General features: G+C 43.0%; 2 protein-coding genes across 3 annotated transcripts; one reads left to right on the top strand and one right to left on the bottom strand.

Annotated features, from left to right (window-relative positions):
• Positions 1-287: 287 nt before the first annotated feature.
• LOC135555568 (hsc70-interacting protein-like) lies at positions 288-6,992 on the bottom strand. Its single transcript, XM_064988108.1, has 13 exons — positions 6,871-6,992; positions 6,406-6,540; positions 5,925-5,973; positions 5,748-5,832; positions 3,685-3,758; positions 3,389-3,455; positions 3,187-3,271; positions 2,977-3,087; positions 2,061-2,163; positions 1,832-1,948; positions 1,698-1,749; positions 1,294-1,475; positions 288-1,189 (listed from the first exon to the last, which is right to left on the bottom strand). The coding sequence occupies exons 2-13, from the start codon at positions 6,513-6,515 to the stop codon at positions 1,058-1,060; spliced, it is 1,167 nt and encodes a 388-aa protein (XP_064844180.1). The 5' UTR covers positions 6,516-6,540; positions 6,871-6,992; the 3' UTR covers positions 288-1,057.
• Positions 6,993-7,075: 83 nt separating this feature from the next.
• Positions 7,076-15,341, top strand: LOC135555567 (xaa-Pro aminopeptidase 3-like). 2 transcript variants are annotated; one of them, XM_064988105.1, is made up of 10 exons: positions 7,076-7,479; positions 7,961-8,083; positions 8,290-8,697; positions 8,920-9,104; positions 9,179-9,241; positions 9,364-9,477; positions 9,658-9,743; positions 9,839-10,022; positions 13,476-13,596; positions 13,994-15,341. In XM_064988105.1, exons 1-10 carry the CDS (start codon positions 7,407-7,409, stop codon positions 14,164-14,166), a joined length of 1,530 nt encoding a protein of 509 aa, XP_064844177.1. In that variant the 5' UTR covers positions 7,076-7,406; the 3' UTR covers positions 14,167-15,341. The 2 variants fall into 2 exon arrangements, with proteins under 2 accessions (XP_064844177.1, XP_064844178.1); XM_064988106.1 differs by lacking the exon at positions 13,994-15,341 and having other exon boundaries at positions 13,454-13,540.
• The last annotated feature ends 107 nt before the right edge of the window (positions 15,342-15,448 follow it).

Raw genomic sequence — 15,448 nt, forward strand, 5'->3', positions numbered from 1 at the left:
TGTCATCTACTCCATTCCAGCTACTAATTTGGCCGTCCTCCACTGGTGGATATATACAAATACATGTGATATGAGGCATTCTGGTTGTAGCCAAAAATGTACACTCCCTGTGCCTCTTGACAAGTAGTTGAATGATAAATTGATGGGAATTAATTGACAAATGCACCAAGGGCATTCAGAACTGGTGAAATAAAGCAACGTTTTCCTAATGCCATGATCTGTGTTCATCATCGGAACTTACATTTTAATGACCAACTCATCTGATTAAAACAACCATGACAAAATAATTTGCAACAACCAAATATTTATTGATTCGAATTGATATTTCCATTACGGTTTCAAAAATCAAACAAAATAGTAATATTACTTGTTTTTTTGCATTTGGAAGGAGAGTCAGACATTAAAATAATGTACGTTACAGTAAAAGTGAGTAAAACAGAAAACCTGAGGGAAATAGCTTTACCACATCCACTCCTGATAGAAAACAAATAGCCATTGATTTGGTTGGCTCAGTAGAAAACACAGAAGATGACAACTCCATATAATAATGTCTCTAAAATGTTCCTCTGAGCTGGTATCTAATGTGTGAGTCCTGTTTGACTATTCCAGATTCAGGTAAAAAACAACAAGGGATGGGGTGGGTGGGAAGAGGAGTCGATGGGAATTCTGAATGAGAAGGCTCTGACAGGCTGTTTTGATTCCCCATCATTAACCAGTAGTGTTCCCATCAGTATCCATGAGTTGGCTTGAGTAACCACTAAGAGCTAACAGCCCCAAATAGGTGGGCTCCATTTAAGAACATACAGTATAAGAGTTGCTGTTGACCCCCCCCTCTCACAAACCCTTGTCTAGTGTAAAACTTGCTGCATGCCTTTAGTCTCCTCTTTACCCATCTGCCCATCAACATTACCCATTTGATCCATACACAGTGGAATAATCTCAAATAATCTTTTTAGCTCTCCCAACACCTGACGACATCCATTTGCTACTCTCCCGCCACTCGTTCTTCCCGCTCCCCTCTTTAAATCGCCCCTCTTTTTTCTTCACCTCCTCTCCTCTAGGGCGAAGGGCTCCCGAACTTGGCGCTCAGCTTGGTGATGAGGGCCATGACCTTGGGGTTACCCTGGTACTTGGCGATGTTAGCTGGATTCTGAGCCACATCCTGGAAAGCTGCCATCACCTCAGGGTCCTGGAGAAAAAACACAGGAGAGATGGGATTAGATATGGATACTGACAAGGAATCCAAGGGCTAACTGTAAGACTGCAAACACTTCAATTTAAGGGGCATCGTACCTTCATGGCGTTGAGCACCTCTGGGTCGTTAAAGAGCTCTCCCAGACCAGGCATGCCGAAAGGAGAGCCGCCAGCCCCCCCTGGGAATCCGCCAGCCCCCCCTGGGAATCCGCCAGCCCCCCCTGGGAATCCGCCAGCCCCCCCTGGGAAACCGCCAGCACCCCCTGGGAAACCGCCAGCACCTACAGCATGAGACAAGGAACCCAGGATTAATGCGAATACAGGGCTCCAATGGACCCTTGGGTGATGGTCAGATAATGTAGAGCAGTGGTCACCAGCCCAGGTACTGGAGAATTACAGGGCCAGGGATTACAGGCCTTTGTTCAAGCCCTGCACTAACAAACCTGATTTAGCTAATCAACTTATCGTCAAGACATTTCATGAACCCATATTCCCCCTTTTACCTGGGAAACCTGGGAAGCCGCCTCCTCCTGCTGCTTGTCTAGCCTCCTCCTCCTGTGCAGAGTTTAAAACATTTTTACATTGAGACACTATTTTGAAATTCTTATTCTCCTCTGTTCTTGCACCAAACACTCACCCTCTGAGCTTTCTCATGCTCTTCCCTCGCTTTCTTTACCCTCTCCTTCCTGTCCTTGATCTCTCGCTCCTCCCTCTTGCGCTCATACTTGCGCCGGTGCTCAATGATTTTGTTAGCCTGAGAAGAGAAAGAGCATGAGTTGAAAGTCAGAACAGAAGACACTGATTGACCAGACATCCTTGAAACTGCTCTGGTTTCAAAAAGACAGCTAGTGGCTGGGGCTGGGTACCTTGGGCTGGACCTCTTTCAGCATAGCGCTGGCGTCCTCATCGTAGTCCAGTTTGCAGGCAGTGGCCAGGTCCTTTGCTGCTTCCTCCCAGTGCCCCAGCAACCTGACACACAGGGAGGAAAGAGACTAAATCCAAGTATTGTATTAGGGGTGTGCCAAAATGGCCGTAATCGTATCTGTAAATTGACAGTTGATCGTCGGATCAGATGATACTCGTGACCGGAAAAAAATAACTGTTTTAATATTTTATTTAACTATGGACTTATTAGATGTTGGCAAAATACCTCTCTGCACATTCACTGCAATATAAAGCTGCAGAATAGGAGCAGTGTGCGGCAGTGTGTCTGTGTCCTCAACTTGTAGTGGGCTGCCAAGTTTGCTGACACTCATTCAGAATGCCCATCAGCGTTTCATATCCCCCCCCCTACCCATGCCTCGCATGTTAGATATTATGTACATCTTCATAGCAAATGTCCTCGCCATGTGATTTATCATAGTAGCAGGCAGCAGCAATCTAAATGATCAGCCTGAAAAATATTAAAGAAAAACTGATCTGGTGAAATTATGACTTGAGTGGACAGAGAAATACAGCTTCACTCTATCCAATCAGAGCATCATGGTCAAGGTACAGCCAGGCCTTTTCTTTAGACAGCTAGCCAGTTGTGTTATTTAGTGTAGAACCTTGCACATGACTGACTAACTTGAGAAACATGTGGCTGACACTCAAATGTATTTTTTCCAATCACAAATAATAAAAATGCTGTGATCACAATCGTTTCCAGAAAATTGCCAATATCTCTTACGATACTCATTTTGCCCGACTACTTGGCACCCCCATATATTGTATTACTTATAAATCATATACAACTGCATTGTGTCTGATGAGATTGAATATGTAGCCTATCTAGCAGCATACTTGTGAGCTTTCCCCCTCCACTTGTAGGGCTGTGCAGAATCTGGGTTGATGTCAATGGCTCTGTCGCAGTCCCGCTTAGCTGCATTAGGTTTCTGCATCCGGATGTAGACGCTGGCAAAGAACATACGTCATTCTGTATGAATACTACATGATCATGTACTTGAGCACATCATGTGGTATGGCATTGTTAAGTCTAGCCGCGGGACTCACCTTGCCCTCTTGGCATACATGATAGCTACCCGTGGATTGAGTTTGATGGCTTCAGTGAAGAGGTCCAGGGCTTTCTGCAAGTCACCTGTATTTGACAGCACCAAAAAGTGATAATTATAACCACTGGTCATTAAAATGTCTTCCCGATTTACTACAAGGTCAGTGCAATGTCAATGCAAGAACCTTAGAACAACCAACCCACCTTCTCCTAATGCTTCGATAGCTTCCATCTTCTTCTCGTTGGCCTGGTCCATCATTTCCTCTGTCACCTAAAGGAAGAAGAACACACTATTTACCTGCAAGACATGAGATGCCATGTGGTCTTCTGCTTTGGCTGGGAAAATTCAAGCAGTCTTTTTCAGGGCTTGCATGCTCACTAGATGCATTTCTCAATAGTTCTCATCTGCAGAAACTCCCCAAATGAAAAGCACTTCATGCACTCTCCCATCCTTAAGTTATATTAATAATGGATGTCTTCAGTAGAGTAAATATTCTTACCTCCAGATTTTCAAAGTCTCCCATCTCCTGAGGTTCGTCTGTGTCTGGCTCAATCACCCCATCTTGGTCGATCTCTGAAGTAGCAAGGGGATCCATCAAGGACTTCAGAATTTTAGCAGATATGAGACACTGAATGCTTGCGCCTCTAATTCCGTTAATGTATGTTGTATACAGTGGCAACCCGTCATTCAGGATAGGTGGGACAGAGCCCAACCTGTTTTGAGCCCCACATTTTTTGGTGGGCTTGCCTGTTTTAACATTTTATTTTAGCATGAATACGAGTCACATATCAGTTTGCAAACAATGTAAAAATAAATATATATCATTGAGTTAATAAATCCACATACAAATATGGTCTTTCAGCCTAGCTCAGTGCTTTCTGTGGAGGTGGGGAAAGCCTGCAGAAAATAGAGGAGCGTTGAGCCATGATTGGCTCAGTGTTCTGTCACTCACAGGGACACTACGTCACAACCAAGTAGTAAGGGTAGACATAGAAAATTCAAGCCCTTTGGCTCCTGCCATAGAATTACATTAGTAGTGCCCTTCCAAGAAGGTTCAAGGTCTTTGTCGACAGCTTTGATTGGACTGATCATGTCAACATCTTGCTTTCAAAATCTTAGCTAGCAGTCATCAATTCAACAATCTACTGGCAAATCACTTCTAATTGTTGTCATATGAAAATAAATTGAGAAATTATAGTTAAATGTATTTTTTTAAATAAAACGTATCGGTGCTCATCGGCCATAAACATTACACAAGTTGGAAATCGCAAATTCATCAATGAGTTGTTTGGAAGGAATTTGTGACAGTGGCTAACTACAAGCATTGCAACTGAGAAGTTGGGGATAAACGAGCTCAGACTGGGAAAATGAGTTTTGAACGTTCATCCAAATTGGAATTGTAAATCCGGCCTAGGTCTTTCTTTGATGACAAAATTTGCCTGTGAAGGACCGCCACACCATCCTCCTTTTCAAGTGAGCAAATCACAATAAGGAGAGTCCAAAAATGTCTTATATGCTGCTGCATAAATGATGTAACATGCCAGGGAGATATGTATACTGCAGCTAAGAAAGTAATACTAAGTATATGTTGTGTAGTTTAGCTGTTAGTAGCCCATGTGCCTCACCCTAATAATTTGGTCTATTTTCACCTCTTAATTTCACCAGAAGTTACTGTTCTGACTCGGTGGTGTACATGTAGACTAAAACCTGTTTTTGATAAATGTCATCATTGAATATTGTAAGAGCTTTCATTGTGTGCTTATATGCCCCTTTTATTTATCCTACGGTTCTGATTTAGTGTACAGGGAAAACACTAAGAATGGCCCATGTTCTGAAATCTGTCACTGTACATTTCAAAAGTGCAGAACAAATAGTTATATTGACTACATCCGTCCTGGTTCGCTCATTGTCTTAATCGAAATGACTGATTACCTCTTATCCGCTTGTCCCCGTATGCCATAGTTTGTACCTCTCAATTGTCAGTAGAAACCACATTTGCTTAAGCAAGTCAGTCATATCAGCTGTTTTTTTACAAGGCAGTAAATGAGGCTGAATGAACTGTTTTGCTGCCAGACAAGGCTCCGCTGATAGCCAGGTGTAGCAGTGGTAAGGTGTTGGAACTGCTGTAGGGACAGCTTTACGTAGGCCCTAATAGTTTGTGGGCATCGTTTGTCACCATTATAGTGCAATTAATGTATTGTTTAGTGGAGCAACATTATTTTTTTAGCCCCACCAAGATTTACATGCTGTAATCGCCACTGGTTGTATAAGCACTGCTCAAGAGCTTGGCAATCAGTTTATAAGGCAGCGTTAGAAATTGTGTGGTCATGCAACGTATTGTTTGTTGATCTGTGGTCTTCACTGTATCACTGAATGTATTAGATGGAATGGAACTAAATGTCTGGGTGATGATTTATTGGTATGGTGTGCGAGTCTAAACAAATAGTTTCCTTTTCAGAGGATAATAACCCTTTGGCCTGTGTACTCATTTTCTTTATGAACTCGATGGGTGACTGTGGGAAAATGTGTGGGCCAGGTGTGAGACAGCTGCTATGGACATACCTAGTTCACTCTCCTCACTCTCAGAGGGGACATGGGGCTCAGGAGCAGAGGCAGGGGGAGGAGCGCCAGCACATGGACACCCACCCTGAAATTAATTAAGTTTTATTGGCTGAACTGTACTGGTAGGCTGTCAAATATAGCAACTGGATGGATATATGAAACAAGTCATACTTATACCTTGCATGAGGAGTCATTTTGGGGGGCTTGTGGAATTGTAGCTCCCATTCTGAAAAAAAAAGATCTTTCAATTTTCATTCTTTCCAATATAAGCATTTCAATTTTGCCAACTGCTGTCAGTACGTGTTGGTGTATTACTTAGTACAGTAGGAATTTCTATTTTTTTTATTCAATTAATAAAGTACGTTGTACTGACTTATCAGACAGAGAAATATGCCTGATACATAGCAGCAGCGAGTGGGTGTGACTGCGGCATTCTCGTTCAGGGTAGTTGGAGAATTGGCAACAACAAAAATCACACGAAAATGCATTAACAATGAATTCATTCATTTAACTCTAATACTCTTGATATCCGAGGAATAAACCGGGTTTTGAACATGGGTTGATCCGACTCCTAACAGATAGTGGCCCGCTAATTTTAACGATAAAGAGCAAGTGCACGCTTGACGCTATGCGATAAACAGAAGGATTATCAACTGACCCTTGCAACCAGGCCCGGAGGAAGCCGAGCTCGGGAAGGTGCAATATGGAGGGATTTTCGTCGCACAACTTCACGAAGGCCTTCAACTCATGCACTTTCCGCGGGTCCATTCTCACTTCACAGGTCCAGAACACGCTACACAACAAGAAAGTGCGAAGAAGTAAACATGAAACTGCTAGCTAGGTAACTAGTTAAATATGAGCATTGATAGCATACACTTGTGCTGCACAGCCTCATTTAATATTATTAGTAAACTAGCTAACTCCTTTATCTCAGAAAACATAGTTTGTCCCAGGGCACGTGCATAAATGTAGCATGGATTGTGAGGATAGAATATTCTGGAATTCTGTCGAGTTAGTCATGCCGTGGGGATTATTTGAATGCATGATAAAATCAGAGAAAACAAACCATAAATGTTAATTATTTCCAATAAAACACAGCATATATGAGGGTTAGATTAGCAACCTGTATGCCCAGACAGCTCTTCAACGACGGGTAGCTTCGAGTAGAGGGGTGCAATCAAGCCTCCACAACAATCGCTTTAAAATACTAGTCGATGGTGTGTGTTGTTCCGTAGATTTCTTTAACGCAGGCATTTATTAGATAGAAACATATGACAAACAAAACAAGCGATGAGGTCCTGCGTGAATGGATCAAGTCGCAAACAAAAGAGGTCATATAATTGCTATCCAATCAAAAAACGTAAAATTGTACTTCCACCAATGGTAACGACTGTCTTACAGTGGAGGCTGAAACTTGTCACCTCACAAGCACGGCAGACGGACAGGCGCATTTAGCGACATGATATAGTCACATATTCCTAAATGTTGGCTGTGGTATGAAGAGGTAGTTGTGTTATATAGTTTATGTTTGGTTTTTAGTCTGCTAAAATATTTATATTTGATGTAATTGTATATACCTCAATACAATTTAGCGACACCACTTGTGGCATCATGATGATGGGAGTTAACTGTCGCTGATAGTCTGACCGAGTTGCAACAATGTTGCCCTCACCTAACATTTTGACCAGATCCGCAACCCAATTGGTGTCATACTCAAAGTTTTGGAGTCAAGGTGAGTGGTGAAATATTTGGTTATTTGTATTTAATTTATTACAATGGTAGGTCATTTTTATATCTTGCCACTGTACAGACAAATTAGATTCTCTAACTACTGTAGTCAGGGTCAAGATCACAATTGTGTACTTCTGGCGTCCTTTTCTCAAATCCTATTGGAGGATAAGGTCTGAGGGGAGGGACCTCTTGCTTTCTCACCCAATGGGTTTTTAGAGAGGACGCATGGAGTATGCAATTGAGATCTTCCCTATGATTTATGCAAGCTAATTTCACATGTTATGTTTGTATAACAAAAATGCTTGCCTGGCATGATGGAAGGCATAATGCATGTTATTCCCCAATAATGTCATACTTTTATTATAGGTCTTAAATAAGGTGGACTTGTATGGCCAGCTGATTGTGGAAGATTCTTTAAGACCTAGGTGAAAAATAACTGAATTTATGAGCAAACATTTCCCTCACTGGTAACCTCTCTGCAGGTCATCTGTGGTGCCCATGCCGGAATGTCTCCGTTAAACCAGAAGGGTGGAAACCGCAGAAGGTTCCACCAAGATACCTCGGCCAGCTAAGCCCCTTCACTCATCCACACCTCATGAAAAATGGTTTATGTACTCATGGGCATACAGCTATTTCCCATTTCTGCCAATCAGTTACTCTACAGCATTTACCCGAAATCAAAGCTCATTGTTATCCTATTCACAACCACAAACTATGGCTATGAATACTGTTGTGTAGTACAGAGCAGTCGCTTCAGGGAGTTTTGAATGGTGGGTTTATAACTTCTTCACCTTCTTGCTCTCTGTCACAGGTGAGGTGACCCCTGGCTTAACCCAAACAGAGTTTGAACTCCGTCGGCAAAGACTGGCCTCTCTCATTGAGGTTCAGGCAGATCGGCTGGGACCCACTGTTTCGTCCAACAAACACCTCGTCATAGTCCTCTCCCACCCAATCCGCTACATGACCAATGACATCCCCTACCCCTTCCACCAGAACCAGGACTTCCTCTACCTCACAGGCATCCTTGAGCCAGACAGCGCCCTGGTTCTGTGTGGTACCAGCCGCCCGGACCAAGCCATCCTCTTTGTACCCCGCAGGGACCCGGCCAGGGAGCTGTGGGACGGGCCCAGGTCAGGGAAGGATGGGGCGGCAGCGTTGACGGGGGTGGAGAGGGTCCACTGCACAGAAGAGTTGGGACTTGTACTCAAAAGCCTTAAAGGTAGGCGTAACTAGGAGAAAGTAATTTGAACATACATATTTTAGAGTAAATGTTACTCTTGGGATGAAAGATTAGGGATTAAAAGCCTGAGGAACATAGCTCCAAATTGTGGATCAAATTTTCATTCCGAACAAATGCAACTGTTTGAACCATTTTAAAGTGATGTAAAGAAATTAGACAAACTATATCACTAACAATTCTACTTTGATTGTTCCCTCTCAGGTAGCACTGTGTGGTATGATGGCTCCAAGCCCTGCCACCCTGGGCTCCACCAGACCCATGTTCGGCCCCTGTTGGAAGGGGGGCCCATGGTGCGCTCTCTCAGACCCCTTACACACTCCCTCAGGGCCCTCAAGAGCCCAGCCGAGGTGGCTCTCATGAAGGAGGCTGGTCGCATCACAGCACAGGTGAGTCACCTCACACACGCCATGAGTGAAGCACTCTCAACTGTTCACGTAACCCTTTGCATCCCCTCTTTCAGGCATTCAAGAAGACTATGGGTATGTCTCAAGGGGACATTGATGAAGCTCTACTGTATGCTAAGGTGAGTTACAGGTCTTTAGACACTTTATAATTATGGTGTGTTGTCATTGAAAATATGGTTTAACACCTATGGTAGCAACGATAATGATGAAATGTTAATGTGAATCTCTTTCTCAACCCTAGTTTGATTTTGAGTGCCGTGCCCATGGAGCTAATTTCTTGGCCTATCCTCCTGTGGTTGCTGGTGGAAACCGAGCCAATACACTTCATTACATAAACAACAACCAGATTGTCAAGGTGAAGGGACATATGTAATGTTGCTGCTGAATGTGGGCCCACAATTGAGGTTAGAAGTTTTAGAATTATTAACACCCCAGCTTTGCCACGATGGTACATACTACATCTATACCAGTAACTCTCTGTCTGTGTCCAGACAAACAAGACTTTGCCCAATTCCTTGTCTTTTCTTTCTCTCAGAATGGGGAGATGGTGCTACTTGATGGAGGGTGTGAATACTTCTGTTATGTCAGTGATATTACTCGCACCTGGCCGGTGAACGGAAAGTGAGTTGCATCAGAGATACCATTTTGGATATTCGCTCCTTCTCTCCATTCTTTTAAGTCTCCTTTTCTACCCCTCTCTTGCATGGTGAGCCCAGGTTCAGCCCTGCCCAGGCAGAGTTGTATGAGGGGGTGTTGGAGGTGCAGAAGGCCTGTCTGTCTCTGTGCTCCCCAGGAGCCAGTCTGGACCACATCTACAGCACCATGTTGGCTCTGTTGGGACGCCAACTCAAACAGCTGGGTATCGTGAAGGGCTCCACCAGTGATGCTGATACACTTAAGGTACACTCAGTGTCTCTGTGTCCTTCTGCTCAAAGTAGTTCCATGGTTGGAGAAAATAACTACATGTCCAGGTTAACTGATAATGGTATCAAATGCATGCCTAGATAACTGAAGGGTGTTTTGCATCAACGTAAATTATAATATTACTTATTAACTCAAAATGTTTTAATAGTAATATTTACTGAAAGTAATAGGTTATATTTTGTGGCTTAAGGGGACTTAACCACGTAGACTCAATGGCTAGGAAAGGGTATTAGAGGTTAATGCTGTTTATCAAAAACCCTATTGTATAACAAACACTTTAATACTAATAACGTTCAGTAATAAACCATTTAGGTTCTTTATAATCCTTAAATGTATGTGCTGACCTTTTTAATTCAGATGGGTAAGAAATGTCAGGATCTGAGTTTGATTGCACATTTCCTGACAGCAAATGGTCTCCCGAGTGGCGCAGCGGTCTAAGGCACTGCATCTCAGTGCAAGAGGTGACACTGGTTTGATTTCCGGCTGTATCACGACTGGCCGTGATTGGGAGTCCCATAGGGTGGCGCGCAATTTTCCCAGCGTCGTCTGGGTTAGGGTAGGCTGTCATTTTAAATAAGAATTTGTTCTTAACTGACTTGCCTAGTTAAATGTTGTTGTTTTTTTACCTTTTATTTAACTAGGCAAGTCAGTTAAGAACAAATTCTTATATTCAATGACGGCCTAGGAACAGTGGGTTAACTGCCTTGTTCAGGGGCAGAACGACAGATTTTGACCTTACAAGATCGAATCCCTGAGCTGACAACCTTCCGGTTACTAGTCCAACGCTCTAACCACAAGGCTATCTGCCGCCCCAATAAAATAAAGGTTAAATAAACATTTTTAAAAGCAACAAAAATAATGGCAAGTCTAGTTCGGATTTTACATTTTGATTCAGACAGTACTAGAATCAGTCTTTTACACCACTGATTTCAAAAGGTGCGAACATTCCAGAGACATGGTTAATTACCGACAGAACAATCTAGATATGTAAACGCAAACGTGCAGTTTTTTCCGTGTCGAATGTGAAAAACACGCAGAGTTCTCTAGTGCAATACTTGGGCAAGTGTATCGTTTCTCCCAGGATGCAACATTATAAAAACACTCAAATCTCTCCGCGTTTGAGGCATTGGGCCCTAAATTCATCATCCTCAGTGTAAGTCTAGGGTAGACAATAGCAGCATGTTAATTTGTAGCCTACAGATCAACGTGAGAAATAGCCATACGTTTTCTAAGACTCCGATTTAAAATATTAGGCCTATGAGGTTGCAAAATAATCAGGCCTGGTTGGTAGTTGGGAGAAGACCGAAAGGTGGGGGACAAGGATTGCAGCACGCCACAGGAGTAGCCTAGGTATCACACCTGCTTGGGTGACGCTTGTGTTGGGAGGCTGGGTAGGAGAGAAGGCATTCAGCAAGACGCCAAACTTACCCTAGTAAAACTGACTATCCTACCAATCCTCGACTTCGGCGATGTCATCTACAAAATTGCTTCCAACACTCTACTCAGCAAACTGGATGCAGTTTATCACAGTGCCATCCGTTTTGTCACTAAAGCACCTTATACCACCCACCACTGCGACTTGTATGCTCTAGTCGGCTGGCCCTCGCTACATATTCGTCGTCAGACCCACGGGCTCCAGGTCATCTACAAGTCCATGCTAGGTAAAGCTCCGCCTTATCTCAGTTCACTGGTCACGATGGCAACACCCATCCGTAGCACGCGCTCCAGCAGGTGTATCTCACTGATCATCCCTAAAGCCAACACCTCATTTGGCCGCCTTTCGTTCCAATACTCTGCTGCCTGTGACTGGAACGAATTGCAAAAATCCCTGAAGTTGGAGACTTTTATCTCCCTCACCAACTTCAAACATCTGCTATCTGAGCAGCTAACCGATCGCTGCAGCTGTACATAGTCTATTGGTAAATAGCCCACCCATTTTCACCTACCTCATCCCCATACTGTTTTTATTTATTTACTTTTCTGCTCTTTTGCACACCAATATCTCTACCTGTACATGACCATCTGATCATTTATCACCCCAGTGTTAATCTGCAAAATTGTAATTATTCGCCTACCTCCTCATGCCTTTTGCACACAATGTATATAGACTCCCCTTTTTTTCTACTGTGTTATTGACTTGTTAATTGTTTACTCCATGTGTAACTCTGTGTTGTCTGTTCACACGGCTATGCTTTATCTTGGCCAGGTCGCAGTTGCAAATGAGAACTTGTTCTCAACTAGCCTACCTGGTTAAATAAAGGTGAAATAAATAAAAAAATTTAAAGACTGGTGCGTGGTGGAGGAGCTTTCAGCAATGGCACCGAAGTGATTGATATCTGTTTTCTTTCTCGATTTATAGTTCTTTATAAATGTTTAGAGTGACCGTTTTTCTCAGCAAAAGGTGGACATGCCATTGCCATGTTAGGCATTCTAGCAGTACCAGATGGTCTCAAAATGGCCTAGAATAGGGGTTCTCAAACTTTTGGCCTGCGACCCCATTTTGATTAAAAAAAACATAAAAATAGTGACCAGACCATGTAAAAAAAATGTAATCAGCGGCCAATGTAAACTTTTTAAAATTGGGCTATGACAGTCAGTCATATCAGTCTAACAGTATTTTTTGACAGTATTTCAATCGGTATGGTTTGAAATGACTGAAATGCATCAGAAAGGTATTGGGAAATTCAGAAGATTATCAGGCAATAATGTTGTATGATCTTCTGTGTAGAAAAGAACATCACCACCTCAAGTCTGATTTGGTGCCTAATCTTGTCCACTCGGTTGTAGGAAGAAAACAGAAACCGCTCTGTTCATTACAACTGCATTTAGCGGATACCGGTGGTTACTGATGTAACCCCGTTTCGATTAACTAAATGGTCGTGACCCCTAGTTTGGGAAAACCTGGCCTAGAACATGTCAATGTTAAAGGAATAAGAACACAACACAGGATGTTTAAGGAAATATATTGAACATTTTATTCCAGAACAATCACACTGTTGTAGTAGTGTGATGTACTAATGTTGGAGTAATGATTAATAAATGTTGAACAAACTGTAAATGGTTTATTACTGACCGTTATTATAAAGTGTTAGGCCTACCCATGATGGCAGGTAGCCTAGTGATCAGCGCATTAGTCCAGGAACTGAAAGGTCGCTGGTTCAAATACCTGAGACGACAAGGTGACAATCTGACTGTGCCCTTGAGTAAAAGCACTTAACCCTAATTTACTCCTGGGGTGCTGTACTACTATGGCTGACCCTTTAAAACAACACATTTCACTGCACCTATCCGGTGTATGTGCCAAATATGTAAAAATAAAAGGCAGACACAGAACTGAAAGAAGAGATCCTATCAAACAGTCACATTCAGTTCAGCACTTGAGCATGCAGTGTACTTTGTTGCTTCAGTGACCTGTATTGCTGCTTCCAGGCGGCACGACGCTACTGCCCCCACCATGTTGGTCACTACCTGGGCATGGATGTACACGATACCCCTGAGCTTTCCCGCTCTCAGCCCCTCCAGCCTGGAATGGCAATCACAATAGAGCCAGGTACTGTATCCATGAGCCAGGGTACAATCTCTCACTCACTCAGTTCTTCATATTAGTCATATTCAACTGATTGACAAACTTTGAAAAACTGTGCACTTTTTAGGCTGGATTAACACTCCACTAGGGGTATTCTGCCTTAGAGGCAACACTTTATTACTGTACCACTCAACCGCACGCACGGTAGGCTCCACATAGTTTGCATGGTAGAATTTGTAACTTTACACAAGCATCATTTATGTTTCCTAAGGAGAATGTTTTGTGTAGTGTAAACCCAGCCTTCCCAGTGAAACAGCCAGAGATTCCTATACAAACACTGAAGCACTACTGTTCCAGTGTTTAATGCATGTGTGTGCATGAATACATCAAGTGACCACTCCAGTCCATCTCTCTCTTTCAGGGCTGTACATATGTGAGAGCGATGACCAGGTTCCAGATCGATTCCGTGGACTTGGGGTGAGAATAGAGGACGACGTTGTGATTCAAGACGAGATAAACCCCTTGATCCTGTCCTCTGACACACCCAAAACAATTGCTGATGTTGAAAGAGCATGTGCACAGAGTTGGGGCTGAGAGAGACGAGACATGGGGAGGGTATATACCTTGCTCCAAACTGGAGTGTGACTGTATACATTCCTCAAAATGTTAAGTGTGAGCAAGAGTGAGTGTTCATCCCTCTCGAGTGACTGGTCACATTTCAGTGGGTTCGTCTTCAGTATATTGGCGATTGCACAATTTAATGTGCATCCCGCCACTTACTGTGTGGGATGGAAACTGGGTTTCCCCAAAAATGGAACTACCAACAAAAACTAACAAACTACCAAAAATAAATATCAAACAACTTCACTGTTAAAAAAATAAAATAATCTGATCCCTACACAGGCTCAGGGGGAGCCTGGGAGGGCGGGCTGTCTTCCGGCGCCAATACCCCTTCCAAGTGCTTCAGATGTATACTAAACAAAAATATAAACGCAACATCTAAAGTGTTGGTTCCATGTTTCATGAGCTGAAATAAAAGATTCCTGAAATGTTCCATAGACACAAAAAGCTTATTGCTCTCAAATTTTGTGTGCAAATGTGTTTTAAGTCTCTGTTAGTGAGCATTTCTCCTTTGCAAAGATAATCAATCCACCTGACAGGTGTGGCATATCAAGAAGCTGATTAAACAGCATGATCATTAAACTGGTGCACTTTGTGCTGGGAACAATAAAAGGCCACTCTAAAATGTGCAGTTTTGTCACACACCACAATGCCACAGATGTTTCAAGTTTTGAGGGAGTGTGCAATTGGCATGCTGACACGGCAGGAATGTCCAAACAGAGCTGTTGCCAGAGAATTTACGGTTAATTTCTCTACCATAAGCCGCCTCCAACGTTGTTTTAGAGAATTTGTCAGTACATCCAACCGGCCTCAACCACAGACCACGTTTAACAATGCCAGACCAGGACCTCCACATCTGGCTTCTTGCCGGGAGATTGTCTGAGAAGGGGGAGGTTGTATTTCTGTCTGTAATAAAGCTTTTGTGGGGGAAACCTCATTCTGATTGGCTGGGCCTGGCTCTCCAGTGGGTGGGCCTGGCTCCCAATTGGCTGTGCCCCTGCCGGGTCATGTGAAATCCATAGATTACGGCCCAATGAATTTACTTCAATTGACTGATTTCCTTCTATGTACTGTAACTCTGAAATCTTTGCAATTGTTGCGTTTATATTTTTTTGTTCAGTATAAAATCCTTAAGTCCCAAAAACGTTTCTGCTGCAAGCCACAATAATGTCCAGTTTCTTAGACTTCATTGAGAGTTGAGCCACAGTTTATAACTGGCAATGAGCACCACAAAATCCACCTTTTTAACACAGGG

Source organism: Oncorhynchus masou, chromosome 15, assembly GCF_036934945.1.
Source record: "Oncorhynchus masou masou isolate Uvic2021 chromosome 15, UVic_Omas_1.1, whole genome shotgun sequence".
NCBI classification, from domain to species: domain Eukaryota; kingdom Metazoa; phylum Chordata; class Actinopteri; order Salmoniformes; family Salmonidae; genus Oncorhynchus; species Oncorhynchus masou.